The sequence below is a fragment of the Haliotis rufescens genome, unplaced genomic scaffold, assembly GCF_023055435.1.
Source record: "Haliotis rufescens isolate VD_foot unplaced genomic scaffold, xgHalRufe1.0.p SCAF_6, whole genome shotgun sequence".
In the NCBI taxonomy this organism is placed as follows: Eukaryota; Metazoa; Mollusca; class Gastropoda; order Lepetellida; family Haliotidae; genus Haliotis; species Haliotis rufescens.
This window is the reverse complement of record NW_025964334.1, coordinates 60,109,651-60,135,500: the sequence shown is the minus strand read 5'-3', so window position 1 is coordinate 60,135,500 and position 25,850 is coordinate 60,109,651. Positions and strand designations below refer to the sequence as shown.

The window sequence follows — 25,850 nt, the reverse complement described above, 5'->3', positions numbered from 1 at the left end:
CTCACCATGTCCCCTAAAATGTCCCATCTCACCATGTCCCCTACAATGTCCCATCTCACCATGTCCCATCTCACCATGTCCCATCTCACCATGTCCCCTACAATGTCTCATCTCACCATGTCCCCTAAAATGTCCCATCTCACCATGTCCCCTACAATGTCCCATCTCACCATGTCCCCTACAATGTCCCATCTCACCATGTCCCCTACAATGTCCCATCTCATCATGTCCCCTACAATGTCCCATCTCATCATGTCCCCTACAATGTCCCATCTCACCATGTCCCCTACAATGTCCCATCTCACCATGTCCTCTACTAGGGTCATACTGCTCACTGAACTCAATCAATACCTAAAAACCAATTTGTGGTTGAACACCCTCTCAACAGGGCACACACACAAAGATTCTATTCCAGGATTAAAATTGCTAGGGAGACCTGTCAGAAACAGCCATCAGCTGGGCCTGCCGACCACAACATGCACAAGGATCCCAGCTCCACAAGGAGAAATTCATTTATATCTCAAGTATTTTATTATTGCTATCCAGTTGCAGGCATGGGAGATATGTGGATATTTTGACATTATTTCCGTGTTGAGGTGTAATTATCCCAGCTCTCTGTGGCCACAGATAGCACAGGACTTAAATAGAAGCTGCTCAGAACATCAACATTGGCCAATCTAGGAATTGTGCTGGAGAAAACTCATGATGTGATAATCAGTGGTAATAAAAGAAAAAATGGGTTCAGTTGTCTGGAGTGAGTGGGTGGGGTGAGTGGGTTTGGTGGAGTGAATGAGTGGGTGGGTGAGTTGTGGGAGGTGGGCTGAGTGGGCGAGCGGGGGGGGTGAGTGAGTGAGTGAGTGGGCGAGGGCGTGAGCGAGCTAGAGAATGGGCGTTGGGGTGGGTGAATGAGTGAGTGAATGAGTGAGTGAATGGGCGATGGGGTGGGTGAGTGAGCGAGGGGATGAGCGAGCTAGTGAATGGGCGATAGGGTGGGTGAATGAGTGAGTGGGCAAGGGGGTGAGCGAGCTAGAGAATGGGCGATGGGGTGGGTGAGTTGGTGGGTGAATGAGAGAGTGAATGGGCGATGGGGTGGGTGAGTGAGTGAGGGGGTTGGAAAGTGAGTGAGTGAGTGAGTCAATACACTGCAGGAGAAAACAAGCATGTACTGGGAAGCACAATAAACAACTAGTACCCATTAACACATTCCTTCAGGCTGTAACAGAATGGGTAAAAGAGCGACATTCCTTCCCCCCCCCCCCCCCCATCTGCAACCTGATGTGGCACACAACCCAGAAGACTCATTCCCCCCCACACACTGTCGTAACATCACATAGTTACTCAGTAAGTGGAAGTCGTCATGATAGGTAGAGAATTAATTCCCCGACTGACAAACCAATGCAGTTACGGTACACTCGGCTGTCTCACAATATCCTCTCTTTACTCTCATGCACATCAAAATCCAAAACGTAAATATTTCAATATCTTGGTAGGGTAAACACCTCTAGCAGCAGACATTGTTCAGAGAAAGAAACACCCTCGTGTCGGTGAATAGAAGACACTCGAGCTATTCAAAAGACGACACTTATTATGAGACAGGTGCTTCACAAGGAACATTCTTCCATTGTTCACACTGAAACTTTGTACCCTCTGACCCTCAAGGACGAAGGTGTTTTCTTTGCTTGGCTGCTCTATACGAGGCCGCCTGCTGAGAAAGCAGTCAGCCATTGCCTGTTTTAAACATATTACAACTGTCAAGATTGGCTGAGTTGTGATACATTTCTCTTCTAAACCTACATCGTGTATGTACGAGGGCTGGTCAAAAAGTTGTAAGCTTGACTAACTCTCCACTATGGGCCACAACAAAGTTAACTAGTCAATGTAGCACATTGTTTGAGTTGTTCATTGCAAGTGTATTTGGTCTGTTGAGGCTGTTTGTGTATTAGTGACAGCCAGCTGAACGTAATCGGGGTCCAAATGGATACAGAAATGGAAAAGAACGAGTACCGAGCAGTCATCAAGTTTTTTACCTTAGAGAAAAGTACTCCCCAAGAAATTCATGACCGAATGTCACAAGTGTTTGGGGATAAGTGCCCTAGCTATTCCACTGTTAAACATTGGGCAGCTATCTTAAAGCCTGGGCGAACAAGCCTTGATGATGACCCTAAGTCTGAACGTTTCACCACATTCAATCAATGCAGTTTCAATCAAGGAGACTGAAAAAACTTATACTGTCAAATAGACGTATTACCATTGCTGAACTTGAGGGAGACACAGGTCTAAGCCTTGGATCCATTGAAACCATAATTCATGAACATTAACAGATGAATAAGATATCTGCTTGTTGGGTGCCAAAGTTTCTAAATTTTTAAAAGAACTGACATTGCCAGAGAAAATTTTGAGCTAATTGAGGAGGATTTCATCAAAATCAAAAAGAGATTTATCATTAGTAACGGGTGATGAGACATGGATCTGACATTATGATCCCAAGTCAAAACGTCAATCCATGGAATGGCACCATTCCACCTATACAGCACCAAAGAAATTAAAGTCTTCAAGATCAGTGAAGGAAGTCATGGCCACTGTATTCTGGGATGCAAAGGGTGTGATCCGTGTTGATTGCATATTAAGTCAAAAGACGATTACCTGTGCCTACTATGCTGATTTGCTTCATCGCCTGAGTGATTCTATCAAAGAAAACTCTCTCTCTCTCTCTCTCTCTCTAACTCTCTCTCTCTCTCTCTCTCTCTCTCTCGAGATAAATATGGTGTTAGTGACTTAAGTACCCCACTCAGGGAAAAGTCTTATACAAGTCTAATTATAGAAATTATCACGGCAGTCTGTAAATAATTGAGTCTGGACCAGACAATTCAGTGATTGACATCATGAGCATCGATCCATGCAATTGGGATTTGCATCAACCAAGTCAGTGAGCCTGACCACCCGACGCTGTTAGTCGCCTCTTACGACAAGCATAGGCACCTTTTACGACAAGAATGGGTTGCTGAAGACCTTCACAAGTTGATTAGCATCTGTGATATACCCTGACTAAGGTTGCCACCTTGACAACAATACTGCCAGCATGGATCCCCCAAGCCAGTACCATAGGACCCAGAGGGGATCCAGGGGGTCCGGACATCCCCCCCACCCACCCCCCACACACTTTTGAAAACCAAATGTAGTGTGATGAAGGCAGTATAATCACCTGAAAGAGGATTATGATATTTTGGACCCCTCCCTTTAAAAAATGATGGCTCCGCTCTTGAATACATATGATCGCTGTGACAGCATTGTAACGATGTGTTGTTTGCAGGGAAACAGTCTCTGCACAAGCTGTATTGGTTTACTGATGCCGACTACAGTACCGACTACAGTATGATCATGATTATCGTAGTAATCTGACACTCTTTATTGAAAAGGAGAAAGATATCAGTCAGTTCCCCTTCAGTTTTACAACAGAAACCATGGCAACATGAAGCAGACACAATATGTGAGCACTACTCGTACAACGTATGCCACATCACTAATGCCCAAAAATAAACCACACAAGCAATCTTTATTGAATCTACCTGGATACTGTATATGGTGTAATTACAGTGCTAAAATAAAGGCACACAAAAGCCTAGCTACCGTAGATGATTCAATAAGCATCCCATGCAAGGGTTCTCTGGAAAACTGCAGTGAGCAAGACGTTGAAGGTAGGGCTGGGTCAGGTAACTCGGGTACTCGAGTCGGGTGGGTACTGAGTAGGACCCGGGTGCACACACGACTACCCTGACCCGTGGTTAGTCACGTGATTCACTATTTACAGACATTAACAAAAAGACTCTTTGGTTACAATACAAGTCGCTAATGTTTGCATATCTTTCTGACTACGCAAGCAATCGTTCTGACTTTATATGTTCGAGTAGGGACAAAGCGTCTATCAATGTCAGTGTATGCATGATCAGATCGTTTTATACATGTATCTGAATAGTTTTGGCCAGGGCTGCGATAAAACAATGTTTTGAGCACCGTGAGTGACTGCCAAAACACAGCCCAGGACTCAACGCACACTTCCCAAGCTCCGTCAACAGGAATATACCTCAAGTCAACATTGGTGCACTTGAAACATCAACAATCAACTGATGCACCAATCTGAGATAGAAAAGTAGTTTTTTAGCATTGTGAGAAGTGTTTATTGCAGTTCTGGCTAAATATTGAGTTCAACTCTCATCTGGGGTGGCCTGACCTTTGCTATGCATGACATTCCGCGTGTAAAAGCACGTCAACTGCAGGTGTAGTTTGGGCAGATCATGGAGATACCCGGAACCCAGAGGCGGCTTCAACAGGAGACAAGAACACTGTTCTTCAGCGTCACTATTCTCACATCTCCGTCCATGCCGGCATAGAGCAATGTAGAGCAGACAGAAAACCTCAGCAATGATGTCAGTCACATGACACAAAACTGACCATGTACGGGGCTCCTCAGAAGACAATTTGCAATGTAGAATGGTTACCATGGTTACTTCCCTAATATGACTGCACCACTGAAGCAGAAACATGCTGAAAGCAAAATAAATCTTGCCCACATTGTGACAGCAGTGCTACTCTCCCTGCTTTAAAGTTGAATATTTGTCGCTCACAAACCCTGAACCTTCCACTGCATGCATAATCCATTTGTCTCCTGTTCTCTTGGGGCCGCTGCTAATGCTTGTATTATGAATTCTGAAGTTTGCTACAAGATCTATCGGGACATTTACTGCGATGCAGCGACACAGGTTGGTTGGCAGCGACAAAGGAACCACTGGACTTCTAGATCAATCAGTGGATGTCTACAACCTCATGCAGTCCATCCCCCCGAGACAAGAGAGTTAACTGACTTTAAAAGTTAAGTTTCCACCCTTGCCGAACTAGGCTGGTATTATGGAGTTATATTTTGGCTGGACTAGCGAGTCTATGCATAGTCCAATCAAAATCGCGCACCGAAATCGAAATCCGGTTCGTAAACTGTCAAGCAGATTTCAGTCGATTGCAGGATTTGCAAAACATGTGCACCGCTAACTCCTTGTTAACAGATATTTTTTTAATCTTTTCATGTTTTTAATCAAGGTGCTCACGTGATTTGATGCATTTCGCGATGTAAGACACGTTTTATCACAATATATTTCTTGATTATCGATCAGATAGTCTTGACTGGGCCCCGCCGTTTTGTTTGAAACAAATGCAAGTGATACAAGAATGGAATCTGATTGGTCAATAGGAGAGGCATAGAAGCCACATAACTCGTAATAGCCACTGGTGGCGCTCCGATCGAGCCCAGGAATTTCAGCCTAGTTCAGCAAGGGTGGAAACTGAACTTTTATAGTCAGTTAACTCTCTTGCCTCGGGAAGATGCATGCAGTCATCCCCAGCGACATCTTTGCCAACAATCACACTCTCACGCCATTGCCAGCAGCTTCGTCTCAACGATGTGATCAGTCAGAGACCAACTAGGGGTTGACAGCATGAACACTGACGACCCTGATTTGGTAAGTCTTGGCAGGTTACAGATCCTGCATTGGTCAGGTTTTGAGTTGAGGTGTGGAGAAATGGAGTTTAACGTCATGTTCAAAAGATACCATGCCGCAGTTTAACATGAATGCCCTACTCAGACACAGTAAACTGACTCCGAGCTAACCTCTTAATGCAGAGCACCAGGCAGGGTAACAACATGTACCATCTCTTAATGACTTTAGGTATGATGCGACCAGGGATCGAACCCATGACCTTCTGCTCTTCAGGAAGACACTGTATCCACTAGACCACAAAGGCGGTCATTTTGAGTTGACAAACTAGGGGTCGACAGCATGAACACTGACTACCTGTTCCAGTATAACTGGACATTAAATCAGCCCAGTTATTGCAGAGACTAGCACAAGATAAATAGGGTAGCCGAGTGAAAATAGACTCCAACAACCTCATGATGCTTCAAGCTCGGTGACTTGGTCATTTACAAGTTATCATACCCCAATGCCATAGGACGTTGCTAATAATATCAATCACTTTTTTTTGTCCAGACTTGATTAATCACAGGCCACCATCACATACCTGGAATATGGCTGAACACAGCATCAAAGAATAAACAAATAACAACAAACTCAATCCTGTCACATTGTATCTGACACAGCCTGTCCAGTACCTGGGACCACACTCTATGAAGTGACCGTAAACATAGACCACAACATTCTTGCTCTGCGATCACTTTATAGAAAGGAGCCTAACTTGCAGTTTAGGATAAGAAAAGGAAGCATTTAATACATACATCCAAGATGGACTTCCCTCACAAACTCACGTGAAACATATTTCTAAATCGAGCTATTTGGAGATAAAACTTGCATTAACTCACATATGTATTTTTTCTCTAACATGTTAAACCATTCATAAGAAACAATAATCCTTGAACTTTCACGTCACCCTGGCCGTGACACTGAACACATGTTTCCCATAATCCAATATGGCTGCCACACAATGAACTGCAATTCAAGCCATCAATACACTTCTGCTCCCAACAAGTCGTTGAAGACAACCTCTGACATACATACCACTGCAAGTCTAGTCAGCAAGGGGAGCCACCCACAGGCTAAACTATAAACACCAAGAACGATTTACCCCCAAGCAGGACCAAAGTATGATTTCAATTTGACGATTGTAAAACACTTAATTCCTGCCCTCATTGAAGTAAGTGAAGCCATCGGTGAGTCCACCCTTGCCTCAAGGTGACAGGCCAGATGTTTCACACAATAGAGAATGCCAAGCAAGCAAGACATTTTACAATATTTGGCATTTGGTTGCCGTGGTAATCAGGTTAGCTGTGACTACACCTGACATCAGCTACGAATGTGGCCTGTCTGGGGAACCGGTCAGACTGTAAAACCAGGAGTTGAGTGCTCTTTGGTAACCTTCCCTGAAACCAGACACTCTGCATCCCTGCATCCCTCCATCCTAGGATCCCTCCCTCCCTCCATCCTAGGATCCCTCCCTCCCTCCATCCCTGCATCCTAGGATCCCTCTCTCCCTCCCTCCATCCCTCCATCCTAGGATCCCTCTCTCCCTCCATCCCTGCATCCCTCCATCCTAGGATCCCTCCCTCCTTCCATCCTAGGTCCATCCTAGGATCCCTCTCTCCCTCCCTCCATCCTATGATCCCTCTCTCCCTCCTTCCATCCTAGGATCCATTTCTCCCTCCCTCCCTCCATCCCTCCATCCTAGGATCCCCCCCTCCCTGCATCCCTCCATCCTAGGATCCCTCTCTCCCTGCATCCCTCCATCCTAGGATCCCTCTCTCCCTGCATCCCTCCATCCTAGGATCCCTCTCTCCCTGCATCCCTCCATCCTAGGATCCCTCCCTCCCTGCATCCCTCCATCCAAGGATCCCTCCCTCCCTGCATCCCTCCATCCTATGATCCCTCTCTCCCTGCATCCCTCCATCCAAGGATCCTTCCCTCCCTCCCTCCCTCCATCCTAGGATCCCTCCCTCCCTCCCTGCATCCCTCCATCCTATGATCCCTCTCTCCCTCCCTCCCTCCATCCTAGGATCCTTTTCTCCCTCCCTCCCTCCATCCTAGGGTCCTTCCCTCCCTCCCTCCCTGCATCCCTCCATCCAAGGATCCCTCTCTCCCTCCCTCCCTCCATCCAAGGATCCTTCTTTCCCTCCCTCCCTCCATCCTAGGATCCCTCCCTCCCTCCCTCCCTCCAAGGATCCCTCTCTCCCTCCCTCCCTCCCTGCATCCCTCCATCCAAGGATCCCTCTCTCCTTCTCTCCCTGCATCCCTCCATCCAAGGATCCTTCCCTCCCTCCCTCCTTCCCTCCCTGCATCCCTCCATCCAAGGATCCCTCTCTCCCTCCATCCCTGCATCCCTCCATCCTATGATCCCTCTCTCCCTCCCTCCCTCCATCCTAGGATCCTTTTCTCCCTCCCTCCCTCCATCCTAGGGTCCTTCCCTCCCTCCCTGCATCCCTCCATCAAAGGATCCCTCTCTCCCTCCATCCCTGCATCCTTGGTTCCCAACACCGATCTGTGTCATTCTGGTGCAAAAGTCAAGATGGCTCCAAACTTGACATTCCTATCATTTCATCTCCCCAACATTCCTCACCACATCCAACCCACTGTGACGCATAACCCATCAGCAGCAGCAATGCTACACAGTTTATTCAATGAAGACTACCAGCATTGGATAGTACTTGTCCTCAGCACAATCAGTAATCTAGCGGACTAGCGGACTAGTGGACTAGCAGATTAGTGGACTAGCGGACTAAAGAACTCATGGAAATGAAAAAAACCTGTTTTGCTGGATTTAATAATCGGCACAAAGCATTACGTAGATGTAAATATTAAATAACAAAACAACTGGAAAAGTACTAGTCTGGATTTGCTAGTTTTTAATAATCTCAGTGCTCAATACAAAATGTACTTTACAGGAGGTAATTTCTAGGCACTTTCAACATTCAAAAATAAAACTTAGTCCAAATTGACATGGCAGAAACAGGCTATAGGCATTATGCAAATTAGCCTTGGAAAAAAGTTATCAAAACAAACAGCTATGTTTATGTACATAATTATAATGACATGTAAGTTGTTGTTTGAGAAGGGAATATGTTACTTTTACGTTCTGATATTTTGACGATGATTCACTATCCCACAATGCCACTCACAAATCACTAACCACTGACAAATCACATGCACGTGGGTTTCAAGCACCTGTTTTCACCTGTCGTCAAGGTGTCATAGGTCATGGACATTCACCTTGATCTACTAACACCTGGTTATGCTCAGTTTCACAATAGTCTGTTTTGTTCATATTTTTACACACTTTTACGTGTAAAAAGACATAAAAACCTTTGATACGCTGTATTTGTGCCAAGGCCCAATTAGTACTAATTGAGTTGTTTGAATATTTATATATTTTGTATATTAACTGCATTTATTTAAAATATGATATCGAAAAAACAGGGTTTTTTCATTTCCGTGAGTACTTTAGTGTGAATATCTATGGCTTGTTCGTATCAAAAACATGTTATTCTTATATTCTTTATATAAAATTTGCCTGGCTACATGCCCCAATACTGTTACACAGCGCATCACTCCACCCTACAGATACTGCTACACTCTTATAACACACAGGCGGCACAAGAGTGTGGAACTACACTGTTGTTTATTGCTACATTCTTATAACACACAGGCGGCACAAGAGTGTGGAACTACACTGATGTTTATTGCTACATTCTTATAACACACAGGCGGCACAAGAGTGTGGAACTACACTGATGTTTATTGCTACATTCTTATAACACACAGGCGGCACAAGAGTGTGGAACTACACTGATGTTTATTGCTACATTCTTATAACACACAGGCGGCACAAGAGTGTGGAACTACACTGATGTTTATTGCTACATTCTTATAACACACAGGCGGCACAAGAGTGTGGTACTACGCTGATGTTTATTGCTACACTCTTATAACACACAGGCGGCACAAGAGTGTGGTACTACGCTGATGTTTATTGCTACATTCTTATAACACACAGGCGGCACAAGAGTGTGGTACTACGCTGATGTTTATTGCTACACTCTTATAACACACAGACGGCACAAGAGTGTGGAACTACGCTGATGTTTGAAGGTCACAAACCACATTCCTGAAGCTGGAAATAAAAACTTTAACATTGAGTTAATTGAAAAAAGCTAAACATTTATTTTGTTAAACTGTCCTTGAAGAAATAATTGAAAGAAGCCCAGAGAATCTCTTTCTTTTCATACTGAAGCTGAAGAAATATAGACTTGCTGAAGCATTGTAGACTTGGCTGAGACAAAAGATATATTGTTTTGGGGTCAGTATGAGAGAAACATTGGGCACAGATTGTCTTAGATTTGTAGTGAGAAAGTTTGTGAGATGGTGTTTAATGTCACGTTCAGCTGTCGGCACATCGTGGAGCGCTATCTTTATGGTGCAAGAAACCCGAAAAACAAACCAATAGATTTTTACAAGTTTGGCATGGCATGGCATGGCCTGGATTGCAATGTAATTAAACATTTAGAGATAACTAGTCAAGTAATCCAAGGTTGTTTTTCTCCAATATGTTTCCATGTGTGAACTTTATATAATCTATTGGCCAATACAAGCTTTATATAATCCTCTGGCCAGTACAAACTTTATATAATCTATTGGACAGTACAAACTTTATATAATCTATTGGACAGTACAAACTTTATATAATCCTCTGGCCAGTACAAGCTTTATATAATCCTCTGGCCAGTATAAACTTCATATAATCCTCTGGCCAGTACAAACTTTATATAATCCTTTGGCCAGTAAAAACTTCATATAATCTTTAGGCCAGTAAAAACTTTATATAATCCTCTGGCCAGTACAAACTTCATATAATCCTTTGGCCAGTACAAACTTATATAATCCATTGGCCAGTACAAACTTATATAATCCATTGGCCAGTACAAACTTGATCTAATTAGTAGGCCAGGATTAATATTAATCAATCATTGGGTCAATATAAGATATACCTAATCCTGCAGACAAACAAAACATGCTTGCACTGCAGTGGATATTGGTAAGTGTCTGCATCAAACAGTCGACCTACGTTAACATTTCCAATGGTTCTGTGAAGTATCAAGTTTCAGAGTGAGTCAAGTCAAGCCGTGATCTTCCCACTGGTGAGACAGCCACCGTTGTTTGTATATGAAGAGACTGAGAAACTCTCTTTCCAAGAAGATATGCCCAGGAACTCAGTCAAATTTTTTAGATAAAATCAGTTCGGAAAAAACAAACAGGACTGCAAAAATACCAGAGAAAATATACCCAGTGAAGAAAAAACATAATGAACTGAGTATTTGTATGGAAATAAAACTCAAAGCTTTGTCAAATGATGTTTTCATTTTGGAAAAAAAACCAGCAGAGAGAATAAGACATCTCAGTGTCCGCAAAAATCCAGATTCTACGCACCTTGCACCTTCTTATTCAAGGACGGAGAAATTCTTAACCTATCCCAAAATGTCAAAACATGCGCTGCTGCACATGATACGAGATTCAACATTCCTTATCAACAGATGGTTGGAATTATTTCCCATCATGCATCTCTGCAGGAATGCACAGACACATCAGCAACCTACAGCATGTATATAGTATAGTTCCACTAAAGAACACTACAACATGTATATAGTATAGTTCCATTAAAGAACACTACAACATGTATATAGTATAGTTCCATTAAAGAGCACTACAACATGTATATAGTATAGTTCCATTAACAAAAACACTACAACATGTATATAGTACAGTTCCATTAAAGAACACTACAACATGTATATAGTATAGTTCCATTAAAGAGCACTACAACATGTATATAGTATAGTTCCATTAACAAAAACACTACAACATGTATATAGTACAGTTCCATTAAAGAACACTACAACATGTATATAGTATAGTTCCATTAGAGAACACTACAACATGTATATATAGTATAGTTCCATTAAAGAACACTACAACATGTATATAGTATAGTTCCATTAAAGAGCACTACAACATGTATATAGTATAGTTCCATTAACAAAAACACTACAACATGTATATAGTACAGTTCCATTAAAGAACACTACAACATGTATATAGTATAGTTCCATTAGAGAACACTACAACATGTATATATAGTATAGTTCCATTAAAGAACACTACAACATGTATATAGTATAGTTCCATTAAAGAGCACTACAACATGTATATAGTATACTTCCATTAAAGAACACTACAGCATGTATATAGTATAGTTCCATTAAAGAGCACTACAGCATGTATATAGTATAGTTCCATTAAAGAACACTACAGCATGTATATAGTATAGTTCCATTAAAGACTTATTCAGACCAAACATGCTATCAGAACACAAAATCTTTAGAACAATTTCTTGGCCCAAATTGTTAGTTTCTTCTCTTGTATCCATCAGACAAGGAATAATGCAAACAAACATGAACTCACAAAGCCTGAGGGAGTTCAAATGCCAGGCTAGTACGTGAAACAAAGGCTCATTTTCACTCTTAAAATCAGCGGAATAGTTGAATCCATCCTTCAAGAAGTCAGGGGGACTGACCATGTTCAAAATGAATAAGGTCCTTCTCATTACTCTGATGTTGAGATTCACAACAGCAGCAACCCTGGACAACCCCCAACTTCCAACACTGCCAACACAACAGCAGCAACCCTGGACAACCCTTAACTTCCAACACTGCCAACACAACAGCAGCAATCCTGGACAACCCCCAACTTCCAACACTGCCAACACAACAGCAGCAATCCTGGACAACCCCCAACTTCCAACACTGCCAACACAACAGCAGCAATCCTGGACAACCCCCAACTTCCAACACTGCCAACACAACAGCAGCAATCCTGGACAACCCCCAACTTCCAACACTGCCAACACAACAGCAGCAACCCTGGACAACCCCCAACTTCCAACACTGCCAACACAACAGCAGCAACCCTAGACAACCCTTAACTTCCAACACAACAGCAGCAACCCTGGACAACCCCCAACTTCCAACACTGCCAACACAACAGCAGCAACCCTGGACAACCCCCAACTTCCAACACTGCCAACACAACAGCAGCAACCCTGGACAACCCCCAACTTCCAACACAGCCAACACAACAGCAGCAACCCTGGACAACCCCCAACTTCCAACACTGCCAACACAACAGCAGCAATCCTGGACAACCCCCAACTTCCAACACTGCCAACACAACAGCAGCAATCCTGGACAACCCCCAACTTCCAACACTGCCAACACAACAGCAGCAACCCTGGGCAACCCCCAACTTCCAACACTGCCAACACAACAGCAGCAACCCTGGACAACCCCCAACTTCCAACACTGCCAACACAACAGCAGCAACCCTGGACAACCCCCAACTTCCAACACTGCCAACACAACAGCAGCAACCCTGGACAACCCCCAACTTCCAACACTGCCAACACAACAGCAGCAACCCTGGACAACCCCCAACTTCCAACACTGCCAACACAACAGCAGCAACCCTGGACAACCCCCAACTTCCAACACAGCCAACACAACAGCAGCAACCCTGGACAACCCCCAACTTCCAACACAGCCAACACAACAGCAGCAACCCTGGACAACCCCCAACTTCCAACACTGCCAACACAACAGCAGCAACCCTGGACAACCCCTAACTTCCAACACTGCCAACACAACAGCAGCAACCCTGGACAACCCTTACCGTAATCGACGTAATAAGCGCCCCGCTCTAATAAGCGCCCACGACGGTATTTGCTAATATAGTGGCTAGTGAACAATCCAAATTAGCACTCCTTCCGATTGATCAATGTACACAAGACTTATTTATTCGCGTATAATACGCACTCGTGTTTTATATGCATTCTTAATTATGGGCAATTAAATTTTGGAAAAATGTATCTGTCGCATATAAACATTTCAGTGTGTCAGCATAAACCACGAAATTTATCTTTCAACTCTCTTTTTTCCAACAAAATAATACTCTAATAAGAGCCCCCTATTTCTAATTTTGAGAGTGCCCTGGGCGCTTATTACATCGAATATGGTAACTTTCAACACTGCCAACACACGACAGACTATGCAGACTGAAATGATTTTCTGCAATAAAAAAACAGTGTACATAAATAAAATAGAAGTTCTTCAGCAGGCTTTCAGCATTATATCCTAGTCTACACGCTAACCATTCTTCCAGGGACTATGTGATAAGCAGCTTCCTGCCACTGTGTAGACTCAAACAAGCAGGGAGATTCTCCGGCAGATGATAGCTACATGACTTACACAAACAGATTCAAACACACATGTACTTTTCTGGCAGGTATTGATAAAAAGTTGATGCAACATGCCATTTTCCTAAAACAAACATATTCTTGGAGACTGAAAATAACATGGTTATTTTGTCTCTGCAGGCCACAGTGTTGGCAATCCTGACAGGTGTGGAACCATTTGTAGTGTGCTGCTGAACACAGGCAAACACATAACCTCATGTACTACCGGCTGCAACTTGACAGAAATATGAGCTTCCAGAAATAGTCCACCATCTCTGGCTCCACCCCAAGCTCAACATACCGGAGGACATACCGACAATTGTATCAATGAAACACTGCATTGAGAGACACAAGAAAGACGCCAATAATCTTAGAGGAAATCTCTCCACTTGGAGGCAGAATCTGCAGTCCACAAATTGGCTAACTAGCTTCAAAGAAGCCTGTCATTTTCTTGTCCATAAAGTTAATTTTCTTTCAGCAAATGTTTTTGACCAGATGAGAACAAAAAAGCAAGAAGAATAATAGGATGTTATCACAGGGAGGGAATATACACCATGTTATCCCATATACATCTTCCCACTCACTATCAGGGAGGGAATATACACCATGTTATCCCATATACATCTCCCCACTCACTACCAGGGAGGGTATATACACCATGTTATCCCATATACATCTCCCCACTCACTACCAGGGAGGGTATATACACCATGTTATCCCATATACAGCTCCCCACTCACTACCAGGGAGGGAATATACACCATGTTATCCCATATACATCTCCCCACTCACTACCAGGGAGGGAATATACGCCATGTTATCCCATATACATCTCCCCACTCACTACCAGGGAGGGAATATACACCATGTTATCCCATATACATCTCCCCACTACCAGGGAGGGAATATACACCATGTTATCCCATATACATCTCCCCACTCACTACCAGGGAGGGAATATACACCATGTTATCCCATATACATCTCCCCACTACCAGGGAGGGAATATACACCATGTTATCCCATATACATCTCCCCACTACCAGGGAGGGAATATACACCATGTTATCCCATATACATCTCCCCACTCACTACCAGGGAGGGAATATACACCATGTTATCCCATATACATCTCCCCACTACCAGGGAGGGAATATACACCATGTTATCCCATATACATCTCCCCACTCACTACCAGGGAGGGAATATACACCATGTTATCCCATATACATCTCCCCACTCACTACCAGGGAGGGAATATACACCATGTTATCCCATATACATCTCCCCACTTCCAGGGAGGGAATAAACACCATGTTATCCCATATACATCTCCCCACTACCAGGGAGGGAATATACACCATGTTATCCCATATACATCTTCCCACTACCAGGGAGGGAATATACACCATGTTATCCCATATACATCTCCCCACTCACTACCAGGGAGGGAATATACACCATGTTATCCCATATACATCTCCCCACTCACTACCAGGGAGGGAATATACACCATGTTATCCCATATACATCTCCCCACTCACTACCAGGGAGGGAATATACGCCATGTTATCCCATATACATCTCCCCACTCACTACCAGGGAGGGAATATACGCCATGTTATCCCATATACATCTCCCCACTCACTACCAGGGAGGGAATATACGCCATGTTATCCCATATACATCTCCCCACTACTAGGGAGGGAATATACACCATGTTATCCCATATACATCTCCCCACTACCAGGGAGGGAATATACACCATGTTATCCCATATACATCTCCCCACTAATAGGGAGGGAATATACACCATGTTATCCCATATACATCTCCCCACTACCAGGGAGGGAATATACACCATGTTATCCCATATACATCTCCCCACTCACTACCAGGGAGGGAATATACACCATGTTATCCCATATACATCTCCCCACTACCAGGGAGGGAATATACACCATGTTATCCCATATACATCTCCCCACTACCAGGGAGGGAATATACACCATGTTATCCCATATACATCTCCCCACTACCAGGGAGGGAATATACACCATGTTATCCCATATACATCTCTCCACTCACTACCAGGGAGGGAATAAACACCATGTTATCTCATCTACATCTCCCCACTCACTACCAGGGAGGTAATATACGCCATGTTATCCCATATACATCTCCCTTCTACTAGGGAGGGAATATACACCATGTTATCCCATATACATCTCCCCACTACCAGGGAGGGAATATACACCATGTTATCCCATATACATCTCCCCACTACCAGGGAGGGAATATACACCATGTTATCCCATATACATCTCCCCACTCACTACCAGGGAGGGAATATACGCCATGTTATCCCATATACATCTCCCCACTACTAGGGAGGGAATATACACCATGTTATCCCATATACATCTCCCCACTACCAGGGAGGGAATATACACCATGTTATCCCATATACATCTCCCCACTACCAGGGAGGGAATATACACCATGTTATCCCATATACATCTCCCCACTACCAGGGAGGGAATATACACCATGTTATCCCATATACATCTCCCCACTACCAGGGAGGGAATATACACCATGTTATCCCATATACATCTCCCCACTCACTACCAGGGAGGGAATATACACCATGTTATCCCATATACATCTCCCCACTACCAGGGAGGGAATATACACCATGTTATCCCATATACATCTCCCCACTACCAGGGAGGGAATATACACCATGTTATCCCATATACATCTCCCCACTCACTACCAGGGAGGGAATATACACCATGTTATCCCATATACATCTCCCCACTACTAGGGAGGGAATATACACCATGTTATCCCATATACATCTCCCCACTACCAGGGAGGGAATTTACACCATGTTATCCCATATACATCTCCCCACTACTAGGGAGGGAATATACACCATGTTATCCCATATACATCTCCCCACTACCAGGGAGGGAATATACACCATGTTATCCCATATACATCTCCCCACTCACTACCAGGGAGGGAATATACACCATGTTATCCCATATACATCTCCCCACTACCAGGGAGGGAATATACACCATGTTATCCCATATACATCTCCCCACTACCAGGGAGGGAATATACACCATGTTATCCCATATACATCTCCCCACTCACTACCAGGGAGGGAATATACACCATGTTATCCCATATACATCTCCCCACTACTAGGGAGGGAATATACACCATGTTATCCCATATACATCTCCCCACTACCAGGGAGGGAATATACACCATGTTATCCCATATACATCTCCCCACTACCAGGGAGGGAATATACACCATGTTATCCCATATACATCTCCCCACTACCAGGGAGGGAATATACACCATGTTATCCCATATACATCTCCCCACTCACTACCAGGGAGGGAATATACACCATGTTATCCCATATACATCTCCCCACTACCAGGGAGGGAATATACACCATGTTATCCCATATACATCTCCCCACTACCAGGGAGGGAATATACACCATGTTATCCCATATACATCTCCCCACTACCAGGGAGGGAATATACACCATGTTATCCCATATACATCTCTCCACTCACTACCAGGGAGGGAATAAACACCATGTTATCTCATCTACATCTCCCCACTCACTACCAGGGAGGTAATATACGCCATGTTATCCCATATACATCTCCCCACTGCTAGGGAGGGAATATACACCATGTTATCCCATATACATCTCCCCACTACCAGGGAGGGAATATACACCATGTTATCCCATATACATCTCCCCACTACCAGGGAGGGAATATACACCATGTTATCCCATATACATCTCCCCACTCACTACCAGGGAGGGAATATACACCATGTTATCCCATATACATCTCCCCACTACCAGGGAGGGAATATACACCATGTTATCCCATAGACATCTCCCCACTCACTACCAGGGAGGGAATATACACCATGTTATCCCATATACATCTCCCCACTACCAGGGAGGGAATATACACCATGTTATCCCATAGACATCTCCCCATTACCAGGGAGGGAATATACACCATGTTATCCCATATACATCTCCCCACTACCAGGGAGGGAATATACACCATGTTATCCCATATACATCTCCCCACTCACTACCAGGGAGGGAATATACGCCATGTTATCCCATATACATCTCCCCACTCACTACCAGGGAGGGAATATACGCCATGTTATCCCATATACATCTCCCCACTACCAGGGAGGGAATATACACCATGTTATCCCATATACATCTCCCCACTACCAGGGAGGGAATATACACCATGTTATCCCATATACATCTCCCCACTACCAGGGAGGGAATATACACCATGTTATCCCATATACATCTCCCCACTACCAGGGAGGGAATATACACCATGTTATCCCATATACATCTCCCCACTACCAGGGAGGGAATATACACCATGTTATCCCATATACATCTCCCCACTACCAGGGAGGGAATATACACCATGTTATCCCATATACATCTCCCCACTACCAGGGAGGGAATATACACCATGTTATCCCATATACATCTCCCCAGTATCAGGGAGGGAATAAACACCATGTTATCCCATATACATCTCCCCACTCACTACCAGGGAGGGAATATACACCATGTTATCCCATATACATCTCCCCACTCACTACCAGGGAGGGAATATACACCATATACATCTCCCCACTCACTACCAGGGAGGAAATAAACACGACATAACCAGCTTGTCATGCTATTACATTACAAAGTCACCAGCAGGAATATTTATTCAATATAAAAATGACATCATCAATGATATATCATGTGGATTGACAAGATAATAATTGAATTCTGAGATTTACAGCCACAGCTGTCAATAGATCTAGTGTGAGACTTATTAGCTTAAGTGCTCTTTACAGTTACTTACAGAGCCTTTTATTTACCTTCACAAGAACATATTAATCATGTAACACTCCGGCAGGAATTTCAAATTTACTCATTTGCTATTTTTTCTGCATAAAACATGTCCACGGCTTCTGTGTCGACGGAGTGGCGTCTCCCTCCCTCGGCATAGTAAATAATGCGATATAATACGGCTAAGGAAGAGAAATTGTCATTGACATTCTACTCATCAAACCATCCTATTCTGCAAGTGATACATTGTCCTGACATTAGTGTCACCACCATATAGCTGGGCTATTGCTGAAAACAGCATCAAACAACAAACTGAACATTGCTGAACAACATGTTTCATATAATCATAGCATAAAAAATATATTTCATATAAATGTTACATTAAACTGACAATAACAATTTCTTGTTAATGATCTCATATGTGCAGCAAAATCCCAATGCTAATCCAATGCATTACAACCTTATACATGTTGAACTATTTGACTAGCAAATTCCCAACAATATATGCACAAATTCCAAACGTTACTTTTATCACCAGCAAATTCAAAACTAAACAGCAACACACATCTTCTTTAACATGTTTAAATTTCTAAACATCCTACTGTTTCACACATGCCACATCTTACTGGGCCTGTGGTTTGATTGCTGTAACTAGTTAGCTGGACCTTCATCAACCATTATCAGCATCCAGAACTAGCTCTTCACTACTTTTAACCAGATTTATGTGTAAATAAAATGGACCCGTGAAGATTCCAGAGTAGAATAGGTCTTCAGCAACCCATGCTTGCCGTAACAGGTGACTATGCTTGTCGTAAGAGGCCACCAACGGGATCGGGTGGTCAGGCTCGCTGACTTGGTTGACGCATGTCATCGATCCCTATTGCGAGGATCGATGTTCATGATATTAATCACTGGATTGTCTGGTCCAGACTCAATTATTTACAGACTGCCGTCGTATTGCTGGAATATTGCTGAGTGCGGCGTTAAACAACAAACCAACCAATGTTAATAAAATGTCAATCAATTGCCCTTACTCAGCATTTACCTGATGAAGGAGCGAGAAGTAGCTCTGAAACATCTTGACAAAGAATAAAAGAAGTTGCTCTCCTAAAAATGTGTCATGTATTCATGTTCTTCCAACTTCTAATGGCCTGTCAAGACTTCCTATAGGAATCAGGGTGATACATTTGTAAACTTGTACACTCAGTTCCACCAGGTATTTCAACACTATATTCTCTTTATCACCCAGTAACCCCCAAGGCAATACACGATGCTTGCACGTCTCAGTACACACATCAATGTAATTATCACGTTACAGGTCAATAAACAGTGGCAATGAGTTGATAAACAATCAGTTATAAGTGATTATGTAACAAAAACTACAATCATCAATTGGGCATGAAAAGGGGTCATCTCAAAACTGAAAGCAATCAAATAAAGTTTACATATATATATCATGTTGTTTAATTATATAATAGTATATCAATTTGTTCACAAACAAAATAACTATGCAACAAAAACTACAATCATCAATTGGGCATGAAAAGGGGTCATCTCAAAACTGAAAACAATCCAATAAAGTTTACATATATATCATGTTGTTTAATTATATAATAGTATATCAATTTGTTCACAAACAAAATAACAATGCATCAAAAACAATAAAGTAACCCAGGGTCTGTAAGATAGGAATTTCTAGCCTCATGTGGAATGCAAACAAATCAAAATAGTAAAATGAGTTTTTCTTTGTTATCTCATAAAATTTAATTAATTTCCATCTCTACCAATGAAAATTCAAATAACATTATGATAAATATTACCACAGTATTCAGCCAAAGACATGATCGTTTTGACTGTTATTATGTAAACAAGTTTATTTACAAATTATACGTTTTAACACATGTAAGCGGGGATTGCCAAAAGCATGGATACTGTTTGACATCAAAACAATATCACACGTAAAATTATGGAGTGAATACACACATTATCACATAGCATTCTCAACGGCCAGCGTTTTCTCAGGTCAACTGGACTCAGCAGTGAACAGCGCTGGGCTGGAGATTGGGGGTAACTGACGTTTGTTTAGACGAGAGGGTCAAATGTACAGCTCGCTTCGCCGACCAACTTGGTTGAAGCGGGGACGAAAATATTCCAATATTCACAGACTTCTGCATCCAAAATCTTAGAAAGTAACTTACCGTAGAAAATGGCTAGCAGCGACAAGGCTGCAGTAATAGCCTTCATCCTCAGTGCATTGAGCGGTACCACATAAGTTAGTTTCCACAGTACTCCGTGTTTACACTGAATGAGGTCAGTTGTTGCGGTAAGTCTAAAGCTTCTGTTATTTGCAGTGATTGACAGATGACCTCGCATGTGCTCGATGGTTTCCGTACATTTAACGGGACCGCGATCGTCCAATCACAAAGCTTGTAACACGCAGTGCACAATGTTGTAGTTCGAGCGGAAACGACCGAAACTTGACGAGAGGTCAGGTGCGCGAAATATTTTGAACTCCAACTTTTAGCCTTAGTTTCGATATCATAAATGTGCTTTATCACCCACTTCAATCAAGTTGTGCATACTATAATTTGTATCGTATCAGAAATAAGGTTTGAAAAGTAATGTTCTGAATGTTGCGGATAATTTATTGTCGCGTAGCTCTGTGTGTTATGGTTGCCCCGTGAAAACTTCCGGTTTATTGGAAAGAAAATGATTTCGATGTTAAACTTATGCTATATTCTTGATTTACCTCAAATAAGATAAAAAAAAACCGACAGTTTGCAACCATATGCGTCTCATACTACACGAACACAGTTTGTTTACATGTCTGCACTCCGTATCCCTACTAATCACGAAGAATTGACCACTTGAATCAAAGAAATAGGCCCCCGTTTCGTGAAATGAGTTCCCACTGTTTGTAACCTGATTTCAGTCCACTCTCGATTCGGAGAACAATGACAGGATAAAACATTGCGTGCTAAACTCATCCTCTCAACGCTAAGTTTTCATGTAACAGTAATTCCAACTCGAAGAGCAACAGGATTGGCAGGAAAAAATGACTGTCAACGAAGATAGATTCTCCATGACAGCAGAAAGATATCTAGGTAAGTCTGTGCACTATATAAACATGGTCCTTATCGTCAAACTCTCTGTGCACAAACCCCGCTGGTGTAGAACACAGGCACCTGCCACCAGATAGTGATAGAAATAAACATAGAAAGTCTACTAGGAAATAAACTTGAATAGCCTGAATAGTAAGGCCTGATATATCCTCGTGTTACAGGATTTCGAGGGCTGAAAAAACATTTTTGATTACGTGTCTTATAACAATCCCAATACACTAAAAATTAGGTCTTACCTTTGAGAACATTTATTTCTGTCGACACTTGGATGGTCAAAGAACGGGTTATAGCTAAAACGGCACCTCAGCAAAACACTACTGGGTGAAAATGGCGCCGATTGGCCAAAACGGCAACCCACCCAAAGTAAAAACGGCTACTAGGCCTATTGCCTGGCAATTTGTTTTTACCTCGGTACTGAAATAAATGAAATTAAACTCACATGGTCAATTGCAAACACCAATATTTGTGAAATGTTAAAACATGTCATGCCGATGTCAATCTCCAGGTCGATGGGGAGGCATGGCTTAGAGATTATTATGCGGCGTCAAAGGGTATTGGGGGTAGGGCCCATATAGTTGATCCCCATATCGATCCTTACAGGGTATGGGTAGTATCGCATAGGTTGGTATCGCTGGGATGTAGATGGATGTCGATCCAAATCAACCTCCCTGTCGTATCAGTAATGTCGAGATGAGTGCCGATAGGAATGACGTTGAGAGTTCGAGTCCGAAGAATACAATTGATCGTGGTGTCGATGCTGTTCAATAGAACTGGAACCGGCGTGATCATAATTGTAGGATTGATCCAGGGAATGATGATCTGTAAAGTCTGAAACGTTCTCCTCCTGACAAAGTGCCTTCTGCTTGGAGGATTGATGCGACATTGAAGTCTGTTCTCGTGAAGATCGAAGTTGAGGGGAATGATCTGGTGGTCGACCCTTTGGATGTCGATTTCTGGAAAATCTATCTAGTGATCGACCCCTAGAGGAAGCACATTCCCTTGAATGTTGACTTGGGGAGACTCAATCTTAAGAGTGACTGTGTGATGTCGACCTCTCCTGAAAATGTCGACCCTTTAGGTTTCGACTCTGAGGATCGATCTGTAGAATGTCAACTCGTAGAACCAAGTCGATCCTGCATTGTTGGTCGAGATAGCTCTTGACTTCTATCCTGTCCAAAGGTCTGATCCATAAAAGAGTTATGGCTGGTCGAAGTAGAGCCGCGACCTCTGTAGTTGGACTTAATTCGGTAGACTGGTTTATGTTCGTCACCAGTACCATATGTGTTACTGACGTATGGTTGGCCTGGGAGTTTGTGGCAGTGGATGGATCGCTGGTACTTGTTGATAGGGAGCAAAGGGTGGGAATCTCCTCTTCTAAAATCTGTCTGACACAGCATCCTCCTCGACTGTAAGAGATGTTATGTTTGCTGGGGGTGGTTACTTCACCACAGATTTCAAGGATGGATGGACGGACGCTAGCCTTGGCTTACGTTTAGGCTTTTTTGACGATGAATGTCCATGCTCTGTGTCTTTCGATTTTGATCTGCGATCTACATTCCCCATTTGGGTATCACTCACTGTGCTTAGGCGCAGAGGCCTACTTTACTACACGGTTAGACTATTCCAGAATACAGATTGTGGCTCCCTTCTCGAACCACCGATAATGCGGTTTCGCCCAGGAAGTTACTGAGGAAATTCATCTCCAGGTATCAGTTGTCTTACTGAGACTTCAATGACAACTATTGGAGGATCAACAGAGACACGATCGCAGAAGTCCCCAATCTAATCTATCCCATCAAGTCGTCCGCAACATAGTTGGCAGAGGACGCGGTAGAGGACGAGGCTACAGAGGATCTTCAGCCAGGACGATTATGAAGCACTCCAGAGAATCGCCCAAGATGTCTCCTCCAAGTGACTCCTCCTCCCTCCTGATGACTGGGTCCTTCTGCCCTAGTCGTTGCTGTGACTCGCACACCAGTAGGCGAAAGACTAGGTCGGTTTCCAGCCAACGGGACCAGCCTGGATGACACCTTTGTGTCCAAGATCCTGCGAGACGGGTATCAGCTGCCACTCATAGGAGTTTCTCCAACAACGCCCATGCCACTCCCAAGGGTGTATCCAGCCAGACTGTTGACAACACTACAGGACACAATAGGTACGTTGATATCCAAAGATGCCCTAGAGTGTTTGGGACCTGTTCCCAGAGCCCCGCCAATATTTTTGGTCGCGAAATAAGACAGCAAGAAATATTTACATAAATTTCAACATACGGCTCTTCAACGCGCAGTTCCTTGAAAAACCAGCACATTTTCACATAATATCAGTCGTGCTCCTTTGCACCATCATTCGACAAGGGTCAGCCTTGATCTACAAGACACCTACCTGCGAGTATCTATCCATCATCACTAACATCAGCCCAAGCTCTCACCGAGTGAGATCGAATACAACTACGGCCAATTCAGAGTTTTCTCAGACCTTATCTTCAGATCGACAATTGTCGGGTCCCATTTCACCTCCCGTTGTGCCTGTACAGACATCTGCAAAGGTGGCTATCGAAGACTTCTCTGTAACCCTTTCTACCAACACTTCACCTGTTCATGGATGCATCGACAGTGGGTTGGGGAGCGCACCTGCAGTATCATCAGACATCAGGACTTTGGTCAGCCACAGAATCGACCCTCCACATCAACAATCTCGAATTCAAGGCCGTCATTCTAGCGATCTTCCTTTGGGCAGAAGTACTTAGGTCATCTCGACTCAAGATACAGTTGGACAACGCCTCAATCGTTTTGTACTTCAACAAAATGGGACCCACCAAGTCATCCTTCATGCTGACCCTGACGATGGACTTCTTTCAGCTGATCGATACTCTGGACATCAGCGCCCGAGCTCGACACATTCCAGGACCAACCAGGATCAACCATCCTCGACAGAATGGCTTCTACTGTTAAGATGTCAGTCCTAACTACATTGTGGGATATGTTTACATTCAAATGTACTGGAAGTGACCTCTGAACTTGACTACGAGTGTGCATGCATGAGCGGAAGCTCAGGTGCTTGATGGGAGGAACATGTGCACTGTGTAAATACGAATGGCGGGGATATGATATGAGCTGTGAATTGTATGAAGTTGAGGAAAGAAAGACAAGCAGTGGAAAGGGCCAAAAGGTAATTAATATCTACATCCAGAAATCTTCAAGGGGATTTGCTGCCTCTACCATTGCCCAGGGAATGACCTATTCGCCACCACGTTCAAGGCACAACTTCAAGGGGATTTGCTGCCTCTACCATTGCCCAGGGAATGACCTATTCGCCACCACGTTCAAGGCACAACTTCAAGGGGATTTGCTGCCTCTACCATTGCCCAGGGAATGACCTATTCGCCACCACGTTCAACGCACAACTCCTCAGATTCATCTGTCCGATTCCGAATCAAAAGGCATGAGAGTACAGTGCTTTGGCCATATCGTGGAAGAATTCCACCAACAGCACGTCTACCACGGGTGATACAGAAGGTGGTTGCCACGATTCAGCTTTGCCTGATTTCGATTGATAATCCTATGACACTTGAGGTCAGCAGAATAAGAACCACTAGAAAAGAAAGACTTCGAGCAGATTATTCTCAAAACAGTCTTCCTGCTACCTTTGGCTACTGCTGCGCGGGTCAGCAAGATACACAACTTGGATGTGTAAGAGGATTTGTTTTGAGAGGCACAGCCATGGAAAGGTCCATTTGGGTCTGCCTTCATCGCAAAGAATCAACTCCTGGAGCAACTGGACAGGCTATTCTTCATCCCGTCTTTGACCTCTATTCTACATCCCGAGGATTGCGAGGACATCTTGCTATGTCCAGTCAGAGCCTCATGCATTTACCTGCAGGCATCATCGATACATAGCAACTGCTCCCTCAGTGCTATCATGTAAGGATGTTTCTGAAAGTCTAACACAGTCTTTGCCTC

The 25,850-nt window shown here is 43.5% G+C and overlaps 2 protein-coding genes across 3 annotated transcripts in view; one reads left to right on the top strand and one right to left on the bottom strand.

Moving 5' to 3' along the window:
* LOC124119617 (low-density lipoprotein receptor-related protein 4-like) overlaps positions 1 to 21,139 on the bottom strand; it is a 139,915-nt gene extending 118,776 nt beyond the window's left edge. The window contains exon 1 of the mRNA XM_048386301.1: positions 20,968 to 21,139. Within this exon, the coding sequence (XP_048242258.1) occupies positions 20,968 to 21,013 (46 nt within the window). The 5' untranslated portion in view covers positions 21,014 to 21,139. The remainder of the gene's footprint in view (positions 1 to 20,967) is intronic.
* Positions 21,140 to 21,290: 151 nt separating this feature from the next.
* LOC124119612 (UPF0705 protein C11orf49 homolog) overlaps positions 21,291 to 25,850 on the top strand; it is a 40,641-nt gene continuing 36,081 nt past the window's right edge. The window contains exon 1 of one of the 2 annotated variants that reach the window (XM_046482174.2): positions 21,291 to 21,873. In XM_046482174.2, coding sequence (XP_046338130.2) covers positions 21,825 to 21,873 — 49 coding nt within the window. In that variant the 5' untranslated portion in view covers positions 21,291 to 21,824. The remainder of the gene's footprint in view (positions 21,874 to 25,850) is intronic. The other variant, XM_046482173.2, reaches the window with a different exon arrangement.